This window comes from Passer domesticus, chromosome 1 (assembly GCF_036417665.1).
Source record: "Passer domesticus isolate bPasDom1 chromosome 1, bPasDom1.hap1, whole genome shotgun sequence".
NCBI classification, from domain to species: domain Eukaryota; kingdom Metazoa; phylum Chordata; class Aves; order Passeriformes; family Passeridae; genus Passer; species Passer domesticus.
The window spans coordinates 78,674,871-78,700,356 of record NC_087474.1 but is presented as its reverse complement, the minus strand read 5'-3'; the positions used below and the strand labels follow the sequence as shown (position 1 = coordinate 78,700,356).

At 41.4% G+C, this 25,486-nt stretch overlaps 2 protein-coding genes across 3 annotated transcripts in view; one reads left to right on the top strand and one right to left on the bottom strand.

Annotated features, from left to right (window-relative positions):
• Nucleotides 1-294: 294 nt before the first annotated feature.
• On the bottom strand, nt 295-25,486 carry WRNIP1 (WRN helicase interacting protein 1). The gene is made up of 7 exons (XM_064426327.1): nt 24,898-25,486; nt 15,691-15,882; nt 14,463-14,707; nt 7,517-7,749; nt 2,439-2,594; nt 1,511-1,590; nt 295-1,063 (listed from the first exon to the last, which is right to left on the bottom strand). Exons 1-7 carry the CDS (start codon nt 25,423-25,425, stop codon nt 788-790), a joined length of 1,710 nt encoding a protein of 569 aa, XP_064282397.1. The 5' UTR covers nt 25,426-25,486; the 3' UTR covers nt 295-787.
• Nucleotides 14,629-25,486, top strand: part of MYLK4 (myosin light chain kinase family member 4) — an 81,551-nt gene continuing 70,693 nt past the window's right edge. For both annotated transcript variants that reach the window (XM_064426325.1, XM_064426315.1), the window contains exon 1: nt 14,629-14,769. In XM_064426325.1, coding sequence (XP_064282395.1) covers nt 14,714-14,769 — 56 coding nt within the window. In that variant the 5' untranslated portion in view covers nt 14,629-14,713. The remainder of the gene's footprint in view (nt 14,770-25,486) is intronic.

The following is a 25,486-nucleotide window of genomic DNA, read 5'->3' as shown; positions in this document are numbered from 1 at the left end:
GCGCTGAATGAACTCCAGATGCGCAGCTGTGGCAACCCCTCTGAGCTAAGCCCATGCAGCACAAATATCTCTCCTGTCAAGAAATACCCACCTGCAACTGGTGTGCTCCAGACGCTGCCCCGCAGGTGGCTGGGTCCATCACAGCTGGAGAGAAGTGCAAAGAGCTCGGAATCACTCCAGTGGCCATTTTCATGACTATTCTGCTTACAAAATGAATTAAACTTGCTCTGGAAAGCGATATCAAACCTTCAAAACCACACTGCTGTCACAGGAGTATTTAAACAAATGCATAGACACTATTTGTAACAGCTTTATTGGTTCAATAACTGCCATACAAAATTGGTCTCTGAAACATTGTAAGAGCAAGAATTAGTCTGTAATTATATTTTGTACAGTATTTTAGCAGAGGGGGTACAATTTTTCTGGAAAACAGTGTTCTCAAAATCTGAAATAGACACTGATTTTAAAAAGCAGCACAGTAATATTTCTTGTCTCACAGCAAGAGTCAGAAACACAAGTCTCTTATTTTTTCTTCATTTCATTTAAACCAGTGACAGCACTATATGGATAATGCTTATTTTTGCATTTCTACACTGCCCAACTGCAATTCTTTACAAAATACCTTCTGAACAACAGCAATAAAAGCAGAAGGATAAAAAAGTATCTGGAAGGCTTGGTGGCTTAATCCTTTCCACCATGGTAACAGGCAGATGACACTGTAAGGGGAATTTTGATCCCAGTAGAAATGTATGAGTCATAAAATCAAAATCCATTCTGAGCACAGCAGTCACGTTTTTCGTTCCTTGAAGAAGTCTATTCCTTTCAACTCTTCAGGTAGATAGTCCTGCTCCACAGGCTCCTTGTACATGGGGTTGTATTTGTAGCCTTTTCCATAGCCCAAGTTCTTCATGAGCCTTGTTGGGGCATTTCTCAGGTGCAGAGGAACAGGGGGCAGTGGTCCTGTGTGCATCCTCAAGCATTCCTTGACGTTGCCATATGCCCTGTACACCTCTATAGACTTTGGGGCTCTGGCAAAGTACACCACACACTGTGCTAGAATCACCTGCAAACAAGCAGAGGGGAATGTTAAAATACTTCTTTTAATCTCTTTGGGAAAACGGCTGCTATTCAGGCTGTATGTACAGCATGGCAGGGATTGTGTTTTTAAACTGACCTCTGCCTACCACTATAATATGAATACTATTATTTAAAAACACCATAACTCCGTGGTTTTCAGTACTAGAAAATAATAGCTACTTTATCTATGATAGACAAAAACAGACAGAGAAAAATATGTTCACGTATCACATTTTAACAATAAATATGCAGTGACTTTTATTTTAAAATACAACATTTATTTTAAGAGCTACAATGTCCTCTTGTCAAAGAAGGGGCATGCAGAACAAGTAATTAAGCCTGCCCTGTCCTTGCAATCTGCTTCTTTTTATAGTTACAGATAGGTTTTACAGATTGCAGAACTTTCAAATCAGTGAATTAATGAAACATTTACCTCACACTCAGGCATTCCAATGAAGTGACAGCCTTGATAAGCAGCAACTGCTTGTGTTAAAGCCAGAGGATCTGCCAGTCCTACAGAAAGGGATCAGATAAAAGCAGGCTAAAGTCAATTTATTTTACTTAATTTTTTGTTTTGTTTATTTTTTCCTTTCCTGTAAGGTATCCATGCACATTTCAGAGATGCTTTCTCAGATATTGGAATTTATGGTACAATACCACACCATGCATAAGATACACTCCCTCCATCCACAAACTTTCCTCCTCCAGCAAAACAAAAAAGAGAAAAAAAAAGTCCAAGCTGTGGGTATGATTTAGACTGAATCTGCTGCCACACAGTGGCAGCCGGAGCCGTAGCTGACCACATATTATTCTCCTACTTTTTGAAATTAATTAATAAAGAAATAGGGAAATATTGCTATACAGACATAGCTTCCACAGGTCTCCTAACTCTTCACCCATCACATATGTGCTAAAAGTGTTGCTGGATCTGCTACTTTGGATAAGTAAATAAAGATGCCTTACAGCTATCAAACCTACACGTCAGGGTAGGTATTCATGTGCCAGACTTATCAGAAAATCAGACATCCCTGAAATACACATTGCCTGTGGCACAAGTTTATTGGTGACCTACAACCAGCAGGGTTTAAAAGAATCCATATTAATACACACCAACCCTGATCTCAAAAACATTTGTCTTTCCTGAAATAGGTAATCATCACAATGACACCTCATATAGGTCTCTGCCTGCATATAGAAAGTTTTTATACCATGTGAGGAGGCATTTCAGTACTTCGTACCTATTCTGAAGATAACTGTTTTGGGTTAGTTTGTTTTTCAAAGGTCGACTTTTAGAAACCAGAGAAGCCTGGCAGATCTTTATTCAATGTGATTTTCCAATGTGAAATACTGCAAATACTGACCTATATCTTCACTCGCAAATCTCACCAGTCTCCTTGCCACATAGAGTGGATCCTCACCGCCCTCAAGCATTCGAGCAAGCCAGTAAAGGGAGGCATTTTCATCAGAGCCTCTCATAGACTTGTGCAGGGCAGAGATGCAGTTGTAATGCTCTTCTCCTGTTTAGGATGGGGGAGAAGCAATACACAAAGCTGTTAGGAGGAAATTAAGTGAAATGCATTTAAGGGGACAGAATATATTTTACTGGATCACATCAGTAAACATAAGCTGCTTTTCCAAGCTCTTTTTACAGGTATGTGGTTACAACACTCATTAATGTTTTCAGTGCCTTCATGGTTTCCCATGTGAATCATTCCCTAACTAGATAAGCAAAACAGAGCAATGATGAAAATTAAGTTTTGTTTTGTTTTTTAAGCATTGCTAGGCAAACAATTTGCGTTCTGTAACCTAACTGCCTTTCCTTCAAAAGGAAAAAAAAAAAAGATAACCCCAGATATTTTAAGTAGTTAGGAAGAAAACTCTACATAAATATCTTATAATTGCCAAAAAATACAAGCACATACAAACAACTGATCATTGTTTTTGGACACACACAGAGCTCTGAGAAGACAACACAAGAATCAGAGAAATCCAGTGCTATACAGTAGTGGTATATTAGAAAAAAGACATTTCATATAATCTAAAACTTGAAAACAAAGTGTGCAGTAAAACACAAGTTTGATGTGCTCTGTAGGGGTGAGAAAAAACGAAATGCCATGGATATACAATGATGGAACATCATACAATTTGGAAAAAACAGAATTGCAGTGCACAACACTGGCAAACCTCTAAGAAATGCTGAATTCAACTGCAGACATCTGCACTACTGCAACAACACTTGAAATGCCAGGCTTCTAAGTAAAAAGTAGGAAGACTGAAAGAAATCAAGGAATTTTTAAAAAAATATTAAAGCTTAATATATTATTAGATTTGGACTCCAGGAGAAAGCTGTTCCACAGATCCTCTAGGGCTACACTTAAAAACAGAGAGTCAGTATTACAAACACTGAATGCGACCCGTCCTGCTTACAATTCTTCTCTGTGCAACTGGTTTTGATTCTTATGCATGTCTTTTAATCAAACTTGCAAGAGTATTTTGCTGCAATATTATTAAACTTTCCATGTTATCTGCCTTTTTTATTTTTTCAAGTGCCTGGCATTCCTTGGCTCACAGCTAAGCATGTATTTTAAAGACAACTGGCTGCATGCACAGCCATCTGTTAATATTCCTCTTCTTCCGAAGGCTAAAAGGATTTACTTCTGATGTGGCCTGAGGGCCACATCAGAACACACCAGTGACTTGTAGGCCCTGAAAAATAAAAGGGCTGCCTGAGTGAGTCTGAGAACCAAAATCACCATGCTGCTGCAGTTGCTCCTTTTGCAGCCAGCAAGACCTCCACCTCCCAGGTGCATTCCCCCCATCTCTGCTCCTGCTGGAGTGTGGTTCAGTGGGGAATTCAACACGCTGCCGACAGCACAGGCAGTCAGGCAGCTATTTTTGCCAGGACTCCACACAAAGAGCCCTGGTATGCAGCCCTCACTCGAGCCAACACAAACAGCACGTCCGTGCTCCACCACAACACTTGAGTCAGGAGCAATAACCCCAAGCAGCTGAACTCGCATCATCCTCTTGCAAGAGGCGTCTCTTGGTCTCTTGAAAGCAAGGAAGAAGGCCTTTAAATATCTGCAGAGGTTGCACTCACCCAGATTTTTCTGCTGGAGGCTTTTATATGCTGTTTGGGCTACTGTAAAGTGTCTTATGTGGGGATACCAGCTGAAGAGGCAGAAGAAATCCAGCAGATAGGTTTGATCCATATATATATATATATGGATCCTGCAGGGAACTTCAGATTTCATGCTGAGAAGGGAATGAGTTTTTGCCTTTTATTTCCTTCCTTACAAAGTTAGTGTTGGTGACAGAGCTACAATGACAGCACTTATACATCAGTATAATCACATTGCATTATCAGTTAAAGACAAAATACAGTGATGTACACTGGAAAGAGATCTTACATTTCTGTCTAAAAATACAGCTTATAGATAGCCTGAGATACCAAAAGCAGTTACAAAAAAATTAGAACTTTTAGTAAACCTTTATTTATTAGCCTTCTCATGCTAGTTAGCTAACATACAGGTTTGGGCCTTATCAGTTGAGAGACAGACACATACCAGTTATCCATGTCTGCTGTATCCCAGATGCCTCTTGAAATCAAAACTATGAAGAGTTTTTGGAATCAAAATAAATTTTCTCTATGCAGTTCCCACAAAGGCAAATACCTTTCTGAAACAAGACACTGCACAAGAGGCTTTGTGGAAGAGGGTGCTTTCTAGTGTCTGACATATACAGATGCATAAATCTTGTTGACAGATGCCCAGAGATTGCTTTATGTGCTCATGAGGAGTTTTCAGGCTAGTTTAAGATGCCAATTTATCTCAAGTCATATTGGTAGAAGATAGGGAAAAGGTTTCGTTCACTCACCATAATTAATATTTGAGCTTCTTAAACAATTTCTATTCACAAAGCAGTGGGAAAAACTAAAATCAGTCCCCATCTCAAATGATTTTCTATCTTAGCCAAAGGTACACATCAAACTGCTCATTGACAAAGGAAAGAAGAAAGCCTTGGAAGTAAGACTAGACCAACAGCATGGATGAGAAGACTTTTCACTCTGATCCAGCAGAAAAAAAATGAGCTGGAAAAAGCCCTTATGGTGTGAGTACGGTGATTTAACACCAGTTGGGAATCCAACTCCAAATAAGCCACTCCCCTACCCCAGCAATGATGGGCATGGTATGGAATAGCAACTTATTCCTGCCCACATGGCTCTAAGCTCTGCCCTGACAGCAAACGCAGGACAGTGAGATACCTTCTCTTTTCTCTCCCAGAGAAAGTAAAGCAAAAAACTGTGTTCCAGACTGCAGAATAAATTAACTTAAGCACAATACATATATGGTCTTTACCATACATGAAGTTATGTCACCATACAGACAGTGAAATTACTGACATTAATCTTATTAAATCTGTTAGCAGAGTGATACAAACTGTTAAATGAAGGGGCAACAATACAACTCTATTTAAAAGGTCTAGTCGCTGCCCAGCTGCTGGTAAACTTCAGTGAATTTGGTTGCTACATCATTTTTCTAAAAGGATCAAAATTTTAACAACTGCAATTAAAAGCTAAAATATGACTAATAGTTTTTGTTTCCTCTCCAACCACAAGGGCTTCAGGCAGCTGCTGGCAGTGAAATTTGATTAAAGTTGTTTCTTTGTCCTTTCAGCTAAAATGCATAAACTATCTACACAAAGACCTTTTTTCTACATGTCTGCACATAGATTAGAACAACAGCCTAACAACAAGCATTATCAATGATCCTTTCCTAGATTACTTGATGAAAATACAGAAGAGAATGCCAAACTACACGTATTTGGCAAATTTTGCAGAAAGTAACAAAAAATAATGTAAAACAAGAAGTCCATATTTACACTCTGAACACTAATCAATTATTTGGTGCTTTCTACTTGAACATGTAACAAATGTATATTGCTGCAATCATGATTAGACCCTCCGCTTTAAAAGACTGAAGCATTTTATTTTAGAGGACCGTAGATCCCACCACCAGAGCTGTGATTCAACCTGCAGTCAACAGTCAGTGGTCAACACAGACCATTCCACAGAACAGAGAAAAGACATGTACCCGGGCAACCTGCTACTGTGACAATATCTGTGTCAGGCTCTCTGGCATTTATACAATCCAGAAAAACAGAGTTTTCACTGCTTTCCCCATTCTGAAAATCTCTAACCAAAAAAACCCACAATAAACCACAACAAAGATTACTGCAACAGATAAGGGCCTGACACACGCTACCCAGACTTGATGCAAGCCTCAGGAAGAGGCACTCTGTGCCATCCCTACCAGAGCAAGAAGGTGCTGGAGGGCTGGGAGCAATGGACACAGCCAAGAGTTCTGTGTGACAGTGGCCACAAGGCGACAGCAAACACACAAGGGACCTACATGGTGCAAGAGACTTGTACCAGCGAACCAGTCAGATTTTCCACTTCCTTCTAATCATGACCTCTTCCTGCCACAGACCTCATAAAATGTTTCTTCTCCCTCCCCCAGCCTGCCCTTGACTTCTCAGCTGCCATTAGATCAGTATCTGCCCAGCTGCCTTTCTCCTGACAGTGAGTCATCATTATTTCTTTGTAGCAAGAAGGCTGCAAGCGGGCATATGTTACAAGCAAGCCCAAGAAACCTCTCGTCACAGGTTTTGAACAGTGGCAGTTAATGCAGTATATCAGAAATAGTGACCCCCCAAAAAAAAATATCAGTTCTCCAAATACTGCTTGTCATAATCATTTCATACTATTCTGCACAGTCATTCAAGTGTTGCTGAAGAACCAGCATATGCATTCAAGGGGATTCACCTAATCTGCACTCACTGATTTTTAACCGTCTAACATAAAATGGTTTAGTGCTAACTACTATGATGCCTAAGATTGCCAAGTCACAAATTTAGCAGGAGTGATTATCACACTAGGAAGCATTAAGTGCAATGCGATTTATGTGGCCTGTCCTAAGCAAGCTACAGAATTCATTACCTTAAAAAGCAACTCTAAAAATAAAGCAAACTGCTCAGGTTTTGACATAACATATTGCTGTGGATGTGAGCACTTCCAAGACTTTCAAAGGAGTAGAAGTGCAATGGAAGATATCCAGCCCTTCAACAAAAATGTCCTCATCAAATTCCTCTGCCCCTTTCACTGAAACCCCCACAGACCTTAAATAACAACAAATAATTTCACCCTGCAACTAACTGTTCTCAGGACAGCAAAGAGGTCTTTCAGCTAATCTACACTTCCTGGTTGAGAAGGAATTTTCAGTTGAACTACATTGCAGAAGAAAAGTAACTTTCAGGACAAACTTCAGTACAACCACTGTTTAATCGAGCAGCTGGTACAAAAAAGGGAGAAGAAAGAGGAATTAGAAAACCTATCACATTTTGAGAACACTGCATCTCAGAAACTGCATCTGTTACTCACCTGCTCGGTCATACAGGATGTGAGATCGCTGGAGGCCCTCCTTTACATGCTCTTCTGTTACCAGAATGCCATGTGCAGCACCACCTCTGGCAGTGGTGTTCAAAGGAGTGTTCCTTCCCGCTGCTACTCGGGCCTGAACTGCCAGCTGCAGTCCGTTCAGCCCAGTCCTGGCATCCCCATCGCAAAGATAGGCAAGTGTGTTCAGAGCTTTCTCCTCTATGTACACGGGGAGTCTGCAACAGAATAACCACACACCCTTAGCCCCCATCACACTCCTCTCCCTGCTTGCTGTGCTGGAGATGATGTTTCTTTACAAAGTTTCTTGATACACAGCTGGGTTTAAGATTTGTCTTAACTCATCCTGCAGAGCCAGCAGTCCACTCTCTTCCTCTACTCCAATACCTGCTAAATACAATTGCATATGAAAAATGTAGGCAGGAGCTCTCATCTATTTAACCCCCTTATTTTTCCTCACCTCACTAAATTCAACAAAAACTAGGGTTAGGTTTTCACCATAGCCCAATTCTGATAAAGCCAGCTGAACTTTACAAGGTTTTACTCCAGCATTTCACTGCTAGCACTTCAAATTCCTTGGTGGAAGGACAGTGAAAAGGCAGCAAGCTATCCAAATGCAGGTGAGAGAATACAGTGAGTTATAAAGTCATTAGCATAACGTTTTGATCTACTAACAACAGCAAGAGGTGCTATCAGTTGTTTTTTAGAAAACAACAACTGGAAAGATTGTTTACAATGTAAAACACATGTATCCTACTTTTTTGGTATTACAACTTAGTCACTGGGATACAAAAAAAAATCTTACTAGAAAGAAGCTGCATCCCAATACATGTCATCACTCTTCCTGCCATTTACTTACACTCTAAGTGTGCCAGAACTATACAAACATGAAAAAGGCCAAATTCCAGTGAAATCACAATCTAAATGAACAAGTCACTAAGATTAGCTCAGTTGACTGAGCATGGTGTTGATAACATCAAGGGTTTGATCCCTGTATGGGCCATTCACTTAAGAGCTGGACTTGAAGATCCTTGTGGGTCCCTTCCAGCTCAGAATATTCAGTGATTCTATGAAGATGGGAAGACCTGAGAAATGCAGCAGCAGGATCTCCTGAGATCTTCTAGTGAGTCCATGAAAAATCTGTGAGAGCAACAAGTACTCAAGTTTTGTCTCTAGGTTTTCACCTGCTAGGCAGCAGTCCTCACTGTTGGGACACATTCAAACCAGTTCACCTCTGCATGTTTCAAAGGCACCCTGTTGAAGATTTAACCCTCAAACCTCATTTATGTAGACAAGGTAACATCTAAGGTGTTGCCAGGCAGAGGGTGTAACTGATCTGATCTGGAGACAGCAGCTAATGGAATTCAAACATGACATTAATGGCCCTAACTGAGCCACTTGGAGTAGCTGCACTGTAAATCAAGAGTGACAGGTATCAGTAAGGATTAGCACATAGAGCTTGGTGTGAGAGGCCATTTCTTATGAAGCTCTTGTGTGTCAAATAATTAAGGATTCACAACACCCCTGCACTTCATTAACCAAAAGATGTGTTACTCTTAGTACCAGTGGTGTAGAAAAAGGGAGCGTCAGGGTTCCCAGACAGATGTGTCCATTTATTTTCATTACTTGCCTTCTCTTCTTCCCCACAAACCCACTTTGCACTTGTCACACAAAAGAAAGACTGTAGGTTCTTAAAAAAATTTAGCAGTTAATATTTGAATCCTCTCATGGCCACACATAAAAAGGAAGAACTAGTAGAACTGCAGTCTTAATCAACCACTGCAAGTAAAAGCTGACTGATGTCTTCTAGGGGAAAATCCCATGCTGCAGAGAGCAGATGGTAGGAATCAGACCCTCGCAAAAATAGATGCATCAAATACATCTCATCATGACTTTTTTCCATCCCCTTATTTCTCATGTATTTGATGAATCTAGTAAAAAATATTAACACACATACAGTGGCACTTTTGCCAGGGTGCTTCCAATACTGTCTTTGAACAAGGAAGCAGAAAAATGCAAGTAATTAGTCAATTATCTCCAGCATCAAATTCCTTGACAATCAGGAAGCAACATTTTTCCCTCAGCACTACAGATGGGTACCAGGTCTTTCATAAGCATTAAATTAAAAAAAGCCAGCAAGGAAAGCAAAAGCTCCTTTTAAAAAAACAGCAGGCACTACACACAGACATCCTGCTGCTAAGGCCTCCTTTAATAGAAATGACCCCAAATATACAACATGTTGAGCAAACATTTCTCACACACCAGCAGAGCATACTTGAGAGAAGGTTTCACCTTCAAGGACTAAGCTCTTTGCCTGCTGCTTGCAGAGAAGCACACCCTGTGCTTGAGGCCTCCTCACACTGATACCACAACTGCAGACAGTGACTGCAAGTAAAGGGGAAGCACTGAGAGCACTAAAAGACAGATGCTACCTTCGAAGAAGCTAAGTACAGTCTTTCCCAAAAAAAAAAATAAAATTGAGGCCTCAGAGCACTTTTGCAATTTATCTGCTAATTTAAAGCTGAGTTGTATTCCTTTCTCTTGTTTCACTATAGGACTCTTAACTGCCCTGTTGACTCGACGTAAGCAATTTATATTACAGAAAGTGAAACAAATATTCACAAGAAAGTATGAGAAATCTGGTTACAAGCAATGGCCTTGTCCATTTCCATGGTGAAATTTCAGTTGTAACCTAAGGGTAACGGCAATTCCAAACCAAATAATGCACTATGTATTGGCTGATCCAGTCCATGCCTACAATAGCAAGACATGCAGGATGTGATAAAGAATAAGAATAAATGGAGAAAACTTCCACATACAAGCTGTTTGCACAGCACATTGATGAGAATCACTGATTGGAAATAACACAATGCTTCCCCGTTGCATAATCTCAGTTCCATACACACTTGGTATTTCAAAATAATAAAATGTTATACTCAGAATAACTGAATTGAGATTTTTTTTTCCTGAGCAATTAATACCATAAATTCAATTTTCGGATGATGTAATTTCAGTAGGCAGGAGTCTAATTTCAAAATCAGGATGGCAATTATTTCAGTACCTTGGCTTCCAAAAACCACTTGTGTTTTAAGCCCATCCTGTCTTCAGAAGTTCAAGTGCCCTACTCCCTCCAGATTACCCAACTTCTGCACCCATCAGAACCACAAGGCAGAGTAACTCCCATGCTTTCTGACTTCCTTCCAAGCTCCTGATAACGCTTGGAGACGGGCAATCCCATATTTTATTCAACTTCCAAAATTAACACCGAACACTCACTGGATGCCAATGGTCAATGTTGGTACTTTGTAACCAGTGATACTTGGAGACCAAAACATAAACAAGCCAAAAGGGACGTGCTGGGATCCATCACTCACTGGGCTGAAGGTGATATACTACCTCAAGGAATGGAAAACTACCACTACAGGATAATAAATCCTTCTTCCAGTTCCTCTTTATCGCCATACCCTTGAGACAGTTTGTGCCAAGAACCAACATGAAATGTATGATGAACAACCCATTAAACCATTAAACCCATTAAACCCGCACCCCATTAAACCTGCAGCATTTGAGCCAATGACAAGAGAGCATAAGTAATATCAGGGAGTAAATAGTAGGAAGCCCAAGCAATGATAACCTGCGTGATCAAAGATTAAAAAAACTACTGACCAATACACGAGATAAAGCACCCACTGCTTCTTTCCCATATAAATCAGTACTTTCTTACTTTCTCAGTGCAATTATTCTCACGATGTTCACTCCTTGGCAGACTGCAACACTTTTTCAAGCAAACACAGCTCCTCAACTGAACTACTGCAGTGTGATATGCACTACTCACTGCCTTACAGCATTGTCTCCCAGTATTGCCTCTCAATCCAGCAACTCATTTCCTGCAAGGAAATTGAATGGATATTCCAGTTAAGGAATAATATTCAAGAAAGTATTGAACACCGAAGATCCCAAGGAATTCCACCTTCAGTGTTGTGATTTACGAACCAGTGAATTCAAAACACGCCAGAACTTGTAATACAGCCAATAACAAGCTGAAATGCATGATGTCTGGGCTTGCCAACAGGAACCTGGGGTTCCTTCCATTTCCCTCAGCTGTGTGCCTTCTGTGCTATCTAGCTTCAAACACATTAATCAACCATCCAGTTTACTGTCTGACTTCAATTAGAGATCCCATTCTGAGGGCAGCACTTGAATGACAAAAATAAAAAGCCAAGGGAAGAATTTGGTTTCTTCCACCACTGACACAGTGAAGTGTAATGTATCAGTGCACACCTGGAACAGCTGGTGCTATTACTGACCCAGCATAAACTGCAGAAAGAACAAGCACTTGCAGTAATAAAAAACATCTTTAACATTGACTTCTTCACCATGAGTATGTTTCTTTCTTTCTCGTTTCTCCATCTTCAGTATACTGAAGTCTATACTTCAGTAAAGTCTTCAGATTTACTCAAGACTTTAGAGGCACAGTTTGATGGCATGCTGATGAAAATACAGCAAGAAGTACACATTATCCTAAAGAAATTCAGTAATTATCATAAAAACTGTCAAAGAACCTTTGTGAGCCATGATGACACAACAAATAGAAAGATATCCAAGAACTAAAACCCACTGCTAGTTGCTCCACCTTTAGAGCAAGAAAAGGCCATGGTGGAATGAAAGAGAATCCAGGTGATCTAACTTTATCAGAAACCTGTGCCAATGGTGGAAGCAAGATAAGAAAAATCCACAAAGAAAATCTAAGGAAACAGTTTTGGGTAGAGCACACTTTCCTTGTGGAGTGCAATGATGAAATCTATAAAATCACTCGGGCATGGTAACATTCTTGCCAAGCACAAAAGATGCCTGTAAAGACTAAGGAAGATTCACCCTCACCTTATTCCTGAAGGTAACAGGAGACCACAAAGAATCATCCTCTCCTTCAAAATCTCTTTTAGGTAAGCCATCCTGTCAAACAAGTGATGTGATACTAAAACCATCTGATTAACTGAGGCCAAGTAGCGCATGCAGTACTTCATACTACACTGCTGTGGCTTGGAAAGGGAGACTCACATGGGAAATGAAACCCAAAATTCAATGTGCATATCTCTTGTGCCTTCCTGCTAGATCTCTGCAGCATTTTCAAAGTGGGTACACCCCACTGTTTGTGGACGTGCTGCCTTACAGCTTCTTTTCTCACTCTGCTATAAAGGTGAGCACCATTAACAACCAAATCAATTGTAATTGGTGATTTCCATTTATTCTTCAGGACAGCATGAAGAATAAATTATGTACCTGCCTGTACCTAATGACAGTCCTGTTCCATAGAGGCAAGGGAGTAAAAAGCTGAGACAGCTGCTCCTGTGGAGCAGTGGAGAGGAAATGAAGAAGCAGAAATGGTATGGACACTGAAGCAAGAAGCAGGAATCAGTGAGGAATCCAAACCAGGATCATAGGAGGGTGGATGGCTTATCAGCATCTGAACTTATCAGCAATAGAGTGTAGGAACTGTGCCCCAGCACCAGATCGCATAATGAAAGATAAGAAAGACCTGACACACAACTTCAACAAAACCTCACTTTTATTTTTAAAGGCTTGGCTCCCATGACTGCCTTTGGAGTGTGGTCCTCTCTCCCCATGGAGAGATTTCTGAAACTGTGTTAGTCTGACTCTCTGCCTGCCAGACTTCTTTCAGTTTGATGAAGCACCGCGCTGTTTAAATCATCCATAGCTATCGGAAGGTTACAGACATGGAGAGTCCAGCGAAACCCAAACCCAAACAACTGCAGCTGAAACTATGCCTTGTACTTTAATCCTGTACAGAAAGGAAAGTCTCTGAACCCCAGTCAGGGTGTAGCCACAACCACAGCTGTGCCGCTACATTAATGCTGACATGCAGTACTGCCTTCTCTTCTGAAATTCACATTACTACAACACATAAAAGCTACAAATGACTAAACCATGAGGCAGGGTAACCTAAAAATAAGAAAGGAATACCTTTCCTTACCTGTCCTGACCTCATTCAGGTTGGCAATTCTTTGTGCTTACATTCTGTGACAAAGTTCAAGTGGATTCCCTCTCATTTATTTCATGCAGTCTATCAATCACCACCAGGCCAATGCACTGTAAATTACTAGGAGAGCAGCCAAGAAGCAACACGAAGGAAGTGCAATTGCTTGCATGTGAGTAGCACAGTACCTCGCATTACTCTTATTTGCCAGCCTCCTGTTTCAGAAGGCAGATAACATCTCCTGTAGACAAATGTAGATGTTGTTTTTTCCCAAAACTTTCTCAAGTGTTTAATATGAATTTATTTATTAATGTCTGGACATCAAGGAGCAGAGAAAAACAAAGTCTCTCTAAAAACAATCTATTAACATCTCACAGCAGCAGTCTCCTCTCGTCACTGGATATCCTAAAACACAGCACAGGATTTATCCTGTAACTAAAGAACAGAAGCATCTCCCTGATTCAGGGGGGAACGTCATCTCCCCTGATTTATTAAAAACAAATTCTCAGAAAACAAACTTAAGAGGGGATAGCCCATCCAGCACTTAACGGTAACATGATGCTTTTACAACCAGTAGCAAGAAGTAACACACATTAGGACATGACAAAGACCCAGATACAGGCTTCCACAGTAAATCCTCAGCAGCAGAACAGATTTAAATATCCTGAGAGGGTGAGTCAGGAGTTATGGATCCAAGTATAAAATTCTCTCCTAATCCAGATGGTGAGATTATGTTTTGGATGGAGAGAGCCAATGCTTTGAATTCTCTCTCTCCTGTCACCCCCGCCCCTGCCATATGCTGCCACTTCTTTTCTTTACTATCAGAAGTGGCTAGGGTTTCTCTTCCCACCCCCCAACTGCTTCATTCTCTCCCTGGCAGGCAGTCAGCTCCTCGGGCTGCGCACGTTAACACCCTGCAGCCCATAAAGTACTCACTCCGAGCTCTTGCTGCAGCTGCCAGTCGCAGGGGTGCCGTGCTGGTCGCCCTGGCCCAGAACCTGGAGCCCTAAGAACCTGACGGCCCTCATCAGAACCGCCTCCATCGCTTCAGCCGAGAGCTTCTCCAGGACGATCACCCGGCACCGGCTCAGGAGAGCGGCGTTCACTTGGAAGGAAGGGTTTTCTGTGGTCGCTCCTATCAGGGTCACCGTCCCACACTCGACGTGAGGAAGGAAAGTGTCCTGAGCATGGGAGGGAAGCAGAAAAAGCTGATCTCGATCAATGACAACCTGAAACATCCCATGTGAGTAGGCTACTTTTTTTTTTTGCGTCTTGTGAGACTTTGGGTTCCCTGTTGATATGACAAATAACCGCACTGACAGTTCATCTGCACAGATAGGGAAATGATTTAATTTCATGCACCCAACACCTCAATAATAAATGACTGCACTGAGAATGACCCTACCAGCTGAAAAGAAATAGGGTAAAGAAATCTGCAAATTTTGGGTTTGTGTGACTTTGGTTTATTGCATGACAACATAAGAAATCATGAAATTGCCTTATCAAGTATAACAAATAGTGAGGCTAATCCTAAATATGTTTGAATCAACTTTTACAACTACAACTCCCTGCCTAGTTCTGTACTCAGAAAACTACAGGAAGATTACAGAATAGTTCAATTCAACCTGTAGTACAGAATTCAAGCTTTCCATGGCATAACTGAAAAAAACTTATACCTAGGAAAGGAAAAAGACAAGAAAGCCCAAGTCATGGCTGCAGTGTTATCCTGAAGTACCATGCCATGACTTATTTTTTCTTGCACAGAAGAGAGGACAACATTAAAATACCCACCTTTGGCACATTCACATTCCAGACCTTTGTAAAGGTAATACAGAATGATACCCCCTAGATGGAGGCTGAAAATAAGATGTGTGCAGCAAACACTACTAACATGACTTTGCAAAAATAAAATTTCATAAAAATATCATATAAAGACTGGCGCATAAGTAACTCAGTCTTTTATTTAAATCCTTGAATCACAATAATTAAATGTTGGTTGGAAGTTAGCTAAGGACTTAATTTTTATGTTTCTCCCAAATTCATCTACTACCTGTATTAACATTGAAATCAAAAGCCCAGAGGAAGGTATCACCTTAAGGCAAAGTGGGAGATTTTACAGAAGTGCTGACAAAGGCTGTTTTAAAAAAGCAGCATAGTACAATACCTGCTGAGATTTATTGAAACGATGGATCTCATCAATAAAGAGGATAGTTTTTCTCTTGAAGAGTCTTTTTTCATTCTGGGCTTGGCTGATGACATCTCGAACATCATTTGTCTTGGCACTTGTTGCTGACAGTGTCACAAACCTCATGCCATTCTTTTTGCTGCTGTTGGCTATGATGTGTGCCAGTGTAGTCTGAAACAGCAATAGGAGAAAGCTTTGTAAAAATAATTTCAGACACAGAAAGTACCAATTTAAAGGACATAAGTAAAGAACAAAGCTATATATTTTGGACATAGGGACAGTGTTGACAGTTTACAGAGTTAAGAGATTTTAGCTCACGTTATTCTAGGGCACAGAAGACTTAAAAACTTCCTGCTAGAGGTAACTGCCAATTCCTCTGCTGCACTTCCAATGCCTGCACTTTTACATACAGACCCAGTGAGCCTCAGCACAGAAAAGGACAGCACTGACAGCTGTCTCCTTTGTCACGGAAGAAGAACTCTCTGCCAAATACATTTCTGTCACAGAAGACGGGCTGACTGCAATTCCCTGTGCAGTTATTTTGTGTAGCATGTTAATGGATAAAGAGCTGGGCTACCCCAAGACACCTGCCTAAGAGTTTACAGTGCAACTGCATGTGAGAAATAAAAAGCTACAGTGTTATTAACTAAACCCTTCTATATTTCAAATACACTAAAAATGCAATTAATTCAGACTGCAGTTTCTACAAAAGCATGAGAACATTAGTATTAAAAAATTACATGTGTACTTAAGAAAATATAACTCTTAAATCTAAATAGTCAACAATAATCAAATGCTGGCCTAGGGAAGCAAAAGGCAGCTGACTGAACAAACTTAGTAAGCAGCTATGTTATTTTTCTGTCCTGATGAACAGCCTCTTCAAATCCAAATTTATTTATAATTTCACTTAGCCTACCAAGGCACAGATGCAACCTCCATCAACCTCCTGGGTAGATTTACTATACCTGAACATATCACATACATGATTTTGAGACTTTCCCTCACAACCCTTAGTAAACACAGGTGTATGCCCAAAGAGAGTGTAGCTGTATTTGAAAGTACTGCTAGAGAAAGCAGGTGATTCTTCCATCAAGCTCCCTATTCTGTATTAGAGGAAGATCCAAAGGAGACTGAAGACAGGAGTGCCTCAGCAGATGAGGACTGTGACAGGTGCCAACAAAACCACCTCAGAAGATATTCTAAGTGCTGAGGTTAAAGCAGCAGGTGGTGTCAACCTGATCCTCTTGCAGGGAGGCTGCAGAAACAAGCACCTACCACTTGGCTACCAACGGTGCTGCTCTGTCCATTTAATGGATTTCCTTGTCCCTAAAACTGCAACCAGCCCAAGTTAGAAATGGGAGGCTAAGGAGAAGGATATATTGTTATTTATTCTTGCTTTAGTTTTAGTAAGGGTTTCTTGATTGCCTTCAGAAGCAGTGTCATTTCAGGTCCTAATACAAGACTCGCATCCCATGCCAGATCCTTCCTTCCTTCCTGGAGCTCAATCCACCAGACCATCCCCAAGCCGTATCATTGCAGAGGAAGACTGAAAGACACTTGCAAAGTGTTTGCAGCAAAGCCTACAGACATTAGACAGATCTGAGAAAATAAACGAATAAGCAAGTTCCACCCTCACCCCACCAAAACCAAAAGAAAAATATCTTTGAAAACGAGCTACCAAATTAAACCCAAAATTCATGTTTCCTTACAAAAGGGCCTTGAATCAGAATGTAACTTCAGAGGATATATCTATGCCTTAAAAATATCTGAAAGCACAGAAACACCCAATACATCAAATTTGAGGAAGAAAAAGGAAAATTTACCTCTTCCTTCTCTAAAAGTGGCCGTGATGAGATTACAAATAAAAAAAATATAAAGCAGCTATTCTTCTTGTAGCTGCACTTGGACTGGTAGCTCACATGGCACCCTGGCTGTTACTCAGAGAGTTTTCTTATTTACAAAAAAAGCAGTAAGGACTTTGTTTTATACACATGCACAGGAGTCTGTAGTTGTAACTCTAATTTAGGGGGAAAAAATCAAAGACATTTATTTGAAAGTTACCATTAGACCAAGAATCTACTTGAAATCTGCTGCATGGATCTCAGCCAGCAGATACCTCTTCCCCTCTGCCAACTTGTGGGTCACCAAAGGTTGCAATAAGAATAACATACATTGCCTTTCAAATGTAATGCTTGACAAGGACAGGCATGTTCACAGCCTCTTCCTTCTGTTCTGCACAATCAATCATTCAGCAAGTCAAACTGCCTATCACACAGATGTAACACTTTCCCTGGTCCTCTGAAAGACTTACTTCCCATGAGCTCAGGTTTTTTATACTGCTTTTTGTCCAACCATCTCAAGCAAAAGTCAGTCAGAAGCTACAGTTTTCTCCCTCTTTGTTACTTCAGGTTACAACCTAAAGGAACACATAACCTAGTACAGAATTCACATAAGAAAAGTAGCGTAAGCATGAAGGCCCTAGCACAGAACAACTGTAACTCATATGCTAATTTCCTAGTTTCCCTCACAGACAATATTTAAGGGACAAGAAGAAAAGTAGAAATCTGACATGGAATAAGGCAGAAGAAAACACACTGATTATCCATCATCTAAAATAAATTTTGAAGTTTGATTCTTACATTGGAAAACAAATCTCTTAAAATATTGACACTGATGTTGCAATTTATTCTGAGTGCCCTGAATCAGAACCTGTATAAGAGGCACAAAAAGGAAATCCAAACAAGCTGATAATGTGCTCCTTTTATTATACAGGTATTTCTTATTTAGTTCTTGTTTTTTTCTTTATGGGCAGGAGCAGGAATATTGTTTCCCACAAATTATGAATAGCAGTGATCCAGTGATCCTGCAAACTAACCTTTTGCTAATTTCACTAAAAATAACACCTTACAAAGCTCACAGTGTAAGATCCTCGCCCCTTCCTGAAACCATTCTTCTACTACAATGCCAAACTATTCAAACTTGTACCTACTATTATTACCAAACTTTTATGCTGAATATTGTGAGACCTTACTGACCTACCTGTTTAGACAAGCTAAAACAGTGACATCATAAAAAGCTGTTCTGAAATAGAAACATATTCACGAAGAAACTTCCAAACCAATGAATAACACTTAACTTCAATCTGTGGTAATTTATTTCCAGATCCATTACACACAGAACAAACACTTAACTGCTGAAACTCTCCTTCACAATCCCGTACCTATTGCTTTGTGTCAGCCCAAATGAGAATATCCTTTCAAAAAGGCTGAAACCGTCTCAGATTTGCAAACAACCAGCAATCAAACAAACAAACAAAAAAAAAAACCCTCAAACAAACAGGCTCGCTCACAGCAACTATGTTATCCGTTTTTCTAGGCTTTGATACAAGTCATGGATGAAACAAAAGCAACCCACCAAGCATGCTTGGCTCCACACACTTCCCACTGTCAGAGCAGAAAAGTCAATCAGATTTGCTGTTTGTAAGCTGGGTCTTTGTACTAGGAGACAAGAATTTTCTGTAGACTCAGAAGTTTCCCTGACTGGGCTACACTCTTTAAGTATGAATCATTTCTCTCCTCTCTGCACTGCCACTAGTCAGTGCTCCCTCACATCCACGGCTGGAAGAAAACAGCAAAAAGCTTGTACAAGTCAAGCCAGTCTTACTAATGCTCAAGGACTACCTGCTCAGAAATAAGGTGGTCTTTTGGATTTTTGCAGCCCTATACCAGGGCATTAAACTATGCTCATCACATTACCTCACCAAGAATGAAGAGTGGTACTGCCTAGCTCACTTCAGGAAGTGGAACTGGAAAAAACTGGGAAGGGATTAGAACACAGGGTTAGATTGTATCAAGAATACTGTGAAAGCTAAGGTGCGACAAGGTTCTCTCAGAAAGTCTGGAAGGCTGTAGGCTCTGCCAGGCCACGTTTAGGTGACCAAAGCAGATCTGGCACAGACTGGCACAAGTGCAGCACAGCATGGATTATTCCTGAGCAGGGATAATCTAGCTGGCATCTAGAATTCCCCAACAGGTGACTTTGCTGGTTTATTCCAGAGCAAACCACAGTGTGAATTATGTTTGTGGCAGGGATGACAAGAGACTGGTAAGCCTAGTGCAAAACAAAACAGGCTAGTTACACCTACAGACTTGTAGGGTCTAAACTATGTTATCAGAGTGCTGAACTAGCACCCTAATTTTCTTTGCTGCTATTTGACCATGACTTCGCAGCTATTTTTTGCTCTTCCTTTATTCTGGCCAGGATTTCCAAATCTTTGTTTACATGGTGTTGCCATCAATGGCCTCTCCTCACCCTCAACCCTCCCTTTGCTGGCAGCAGGGCCATACTGTGGCTGCCAAGCAATCAGGAAAGGCCGGGCTCTGTTTCACTGCCTTGAGGGAGACACCAACAGCATCCTTGGATGCCGCACAGGGCAGCAGCTCTCTGGGATGTTGCTCTGTGGATGTTCTCTGTACCACACTGCGTCACACGAGATAAGCCAGGCCGTGTCTAAAGGAAATTGGCAGCACAGCAGATGAACATGGCCTGGGGACACTGTCTATACAGATAAACACAATCAAAAGTAGCAGCAGTTGGCATTTATATAAGGGCAGATGCTATTCTTACCCATCTTGTTTGGTTCCTCAAACCCCAAATAGCCCACTGAGATACTACTGGAGGAGTAAGTGTCACTGAACAAGAGACACAGCATGTGCTTTACAGCACTTCCAGAATCCAAGCCCAACCAAGCATAAACAGATGCAAGGTCATTGCATAATCTTTGTTGAAATGGAGCTGTATCTCCATTTGCTGAATTCTGATTTGTGTACTTAAATTCTAACTGCTTTATGGATACAATGGTATTTTCTCTTCCAGAGTTCTCTTCCTTGAGAGCCACCCCAACTTACTCCTGATTTAGATTGGCATAAGCAAAACCAAGCACACTGCATTACAACACTGCTCCCAGGCAACTGCAAAGACAAACCCATTTTTCAGAGCTGTCCTGGACTTTCAGTTTACACTACTGTAAAAGACATGATGCATTTTCAGTTTAAAATTTCATGCTAATCAATCGAAATAACTCATTAGTCCAAATGGTTCAAATCAGGCCCCAAGCTGTATGAATAAGGGAAGACGAAATACACTTAGGCAATCAAACAGCCTGTTAGGTAACCACTTGAATCAGCAAAATAGGAACCACTGGGAAGCGATAACAAATACGTGGGCACCAAAATAGGTGTTGGACTTTCTGTCTGTGTTTCAATATGTCATTTTTTAAATGCAAACAAAGAAAAGAAATACAGGGAGTTCTAGAAATAAAATATAATGTCAGAGAAGATTTGATAGAAGATTTTGAATATTTGATTTGAAAATTTGATTTGAAACTTCCAAGACCACTTACTGGGGTTTTTAATGTTTTGCACTCATACCAGCATTGCACATTTTATCTTATTACTAGAGTGCACACATGAACCTCAAAAAATCATGCATGAATGCTCTTTGTCTTATCTTCTACAAGGAGCGGGTTCATGACACTTGCTACCTATTTTTTCCTTGTTACGCAGCAGCCCTAAGAGGGAATGTTTACTGTATTTAAATACAGAATGTTCAGGTTTATAAGGCTTAAACTTCATCTGTGGCAGCAAAATTATTCGGTGCTCAAGTTACGCTGTGTCCCCCAGCTAACTCTTTACTAAAATTGGTGCCCCAATGGCAGACATGCAAAAATCTAAATCCCTGTATTAAGGTGCCATAAATCACAGCATAGCTTACTCACATTACACTCGGATTTATACAGGCCTTTAAAAATTTGCATAGTCAGTATGAACAAGCTAACTGTTCCTAAGTTAATAACCACGGCATCTCTTTGAAGCAGTGTTTCTTCTGGCCTGAGTCTGGTCAGCTTCTTAAAAGAATAAAATTGGCTCTTGTGTTCAAGACTTCAGAGTGACAAAAGTGTAAACAAAAAGTTAAAGTTTTTTCATCCACAGCACCTTGGCTTCCTACGTAATTAGGATGACAGATTCAAGGTACAAAGATGCTGTTCCCTTAAAGTAAGAGGACTCAGTACAGATGGAAACTCAAAAGAAAAGAGGACCACAAAGGAAATACCAAAATTTTGTCTTTTCAATTTTGAGGATATTTCCTTGACTATTCAAGTGCAGCTGAGGCCAAAATCGACTTGGGCAGACCAGTTACATACCACACATTTTTACTCCAGCATCTAGCTTTATTGTTCTCATGATCAAAATTCTCCAAAAATTCACCAAAAATACTTTTGACCTACAATATGAAATAACAGGCAAGATTATTTTCTTCTTGCTTAGAAAAAGTCTGTTGAACTACAATTTTTCATAACATCCAGACTGAAAAATAATACATAAATTGATTTGAAATTCGGCCCTGATGATTTAGTCCATGTTCAGTTATTTTTTTTACTTAGTCCTGCTCTACCCTTTTCAAAAGTATCAGTTACCATGGCATTTGGCTGTAGAAATGGAAGAAGGCATAGATGGGCTGCAATAACCAGATTCCATGGGTAGCAAGAGCCTGAAGAGGTTTAAGAAATGTATGACCACCTTACACAGCACTTCTGAATTTAGACCAACATATCTAATTATGCTGCTATTTTAGCTCTTTGATGGGCAGAGCTAAGCATATGGCCTTGTTATATACAAGACTACATAACACACAGTGACTTCTTAGTATTTTTCCTGCTGAAAAGCACTGTATTTAATGGAAGAAGTTTTTTTCTGATCAGTCCAACCAGGTCCTGAGGCAGTGAGAATACTTCTCCTCTGCAGGGTCTTTCCAGTTTTCAAGCCCTAAGTTGCTTTGTCATGAAACGTCTTCTTAGACACATTATATACATATAACTCAAACAGCAAGTGAGCGGGACAGGCAGGCAAGAACAGATCTCCTTTCTATCTTCAGGTGGACTACTTTGCTTGCACGTTAAATCTGTTAGGAGAGGAATTTGATAAGGACATATCCAGGAAAAGAATAGAACTTTCAGATATTTAACTCAGACAGACAATATGATTTATGGGGAAGAAAGCCTGAGATAAAACTCTACTCTAGCACCATCATAGAAATATTGATAAATGTGGGTGAAGAGGCAGAGTTCAACTCTTTGCAGAGGAATTTCTGGTTCAGCTAATAAAGGCTGCTTCATCAGGAGCCAGCTGAAAGCACATAGACTTAAAACTGCTGAGAAGGAATAACCTAAAAAGCAGACAAGTTTCCCAACAGTGTAAGTACTCAAAAGTACTTACAAAGGGTCAAAAGGCACAGAAATGATGCAAGTCAGACAACTGCGGAGCAACAGAATTTAAACTCTGTGAAAAGCAAGCTTACTAAATACAATTATGTGTAAAGCATATTGGTGAGGAGGATGAGTCATATGAAAGGAAAATGAAAGCTGTGACATTATAGGCATAAAACAGATTGCCCATTACTCAAAGGCACTTTCAGTACCACAGAAGGCTCCTAAAGAAGACCTTGAACACAACTGTTAAGCTGTCACAAGCTCATGAAAAAGCACTTCCATGGTCAAAGCCAGGTGCGTTCATCGGATCACAACCCAAAGGCCACTGAAGCCAGTGCCAGTTTGCAGAGACTGTTCTGCAGCCTTTGCTTTGCTACCACTGCACTTTTACAGCCTTTTTTTCCTGAACAAAGAGGGCTTCAAGAAAGAGCAAGCACATGCTGTTGACAGAGATAACAAGAAACAAAAGGCAGGAGACCACAAAAAATATAGAAGCAAGCCCCTGAATATTTTATTCAGAAAGGAGAATTCTTATTTATTAAAGAACTGAATTCCACTTCTCTCTCTGGCCATCTTACTTCAGTCAATCCACCTCCCCTTTCATCAATTTTCAGAAACAGCCCTTCTTCACCCCATCTATTCTGAGCTCTTACTTTCTATTATTACTTTCTTGTTTTAAAGGAAGTAAACATTATTGAAGTTCACTAGCTGGTTCTTTTGAGGCGTAAGTTATCTAGCCTAAGAAACCTGCTGCATCATTGCTAAAGGTATTCATCCAATTCTAATACCTGCTCCTTATTCACTGAGATTGACTAGCATTATTATTCAAACACCACATAGCAAGTCTTTTTTATTTTCAATTAAGTATGCTGACAAGAGCAAGCTGCTGCTCTGTCCTTAACTTCTCCGCTAAGCATTTACTTCCCCTATTCCCAATTTCTCAAACAATCTGTCACGCAGCCAACACACCAAATTACATATATATATATGTATATATATATATATATATACACATATATATATACACATATATATATGTATGTACATATATATATGTGTATATATATATATATATATATACATGAAACTAAATGTTGTGAACACACTAGACTGACAGAGAAAACTGTATTTTGTTTGCCCTGCCATACCACAAATCTGAAATATATGGAACAACAGGACAAAATTAAGGTGAGATCCTAAAACACTGCTCAACCATACCTGAGCATTCCTTTGGTCCTTCCTTCGCAACAACTGCGAACCCCTTCACTGCTGTGCTAGGGGGTCTTTGGGGATTCATGATGGCCCCTGGTATGCTAAAGGAGGCAGAATACAAAGATGCAATGGTCAGATCCCACAAAGACCCACCAGCCTGGAAGTGGCTGAAGGTGGATGAGTGCCTAGCCAAAAGGCTACCTGCCTTTCACACCAGGGCTGCCTTCTCTAAGGGGCAAGAATTCGTAGGCCAAAACAAACCTAGTACTTGCAAACTGTGCTGTATTAACCTGCTGGTTTCCTAGACATATTTAGAGATACTGTATTGCTGCTGTTTTTCAGCTTCTCAGCCATTAACTAAACCACGGCTTATGTTTTAGGTATGGACTTTGGAGTTACGAGATCTGAATTATCTGACAGCAAGAGAGGCCTTGTATAACCAAAGACCAAATTGCATGGAGCGGGGCTGATGGGGGTGGACCAGTTCTATTTTATTCACGAGGCAGGTTGTGTTTTTTGTAATCTTCAGTGAAAACTAGTGGACATCAGCCAACATAATGAACCTACAAAAGAAACCAAGAAGGCAGAAGGGCGAAAAAAAGAGCGAGTGCGAAAATTAACAAGTTTTACGTACAGCGGCCTCAAGAGCCACGTGAAGCCGCACCGGCCCGAGCCCGCAGGCTGCGCGCGGGGCCGCCCGCACTCACCTTCCCGCAGCCCGGCGGCCCCCAGAGGATGAGGGAGGGGATTTCCTGGGACTCCAGCAGGGACCGCAGCAGGGTCTGCGCGCCCAGCACCCGCTCCTGCCCCACGTAGTCCCCCAGCGTGTCCGGCCGCAGCCGCTCGGCCAGGGGCTTCCCCTCCAGCTTCTGCGCCAGGCTCTCCCCGCACAGCGCGGCCGCGCACCCATGGCCCGGCGGCGCCGCGGCCTCGTCCCGCCCCGCGCCGCTCTGCCCGCCGGCCGCTGCCGGGCTCTGCCCGCCGCCGCGGCCCTTGTGGAACAGGGAGAAGACGGGGGACCCGGCGGCCGGGCGGGCCTCCTCCGGCTGCCCCTCGGCCTGGCTGCCCGGCGCGGCGGCGGCGAGGCGCGGGCGCTTGCTGGGGGGCTCGGGCGGGGCCCCGCCGGCCTGCAAGCAGCGGTCCAGGTGCGGGTTGATGTCGGCGCCCGGCAGCTCCCGCAGGCACACGGGGCACTGCACCAGCCGCTCCTCCTCGGCGCCCTCCGTAGGCTCCATGGGCTCCCGCGGCTGAGGCAGGAAGCGGAGCCGCCCGCGGCCCTTCGGGAGCTGTAGTCCG

Coding starts and splice junctions, on each gene's coding strand:
- WRNIP1 (XM_064426327.1), bottom strand. CDS start 25,425: ATGGAGCCTACGGAGGGCGCCGAGGAGGAGCGGCTGGTGCAGTGCCCC. Junction 15,883..24,897: donor GGCCGCCGGGCTGCGGGAAG/GTGAGTGCGGGC, acceptor TTGCTGTTTCAG/ACTACACTGGCACACATCAT. Junction 2,595..7,516: donor CATCCTGTATGACCGAGCAG/GTGAGTAACAGA, acceptor CATCCTAAACAG/GAGAAGAGCATTACAACTGC.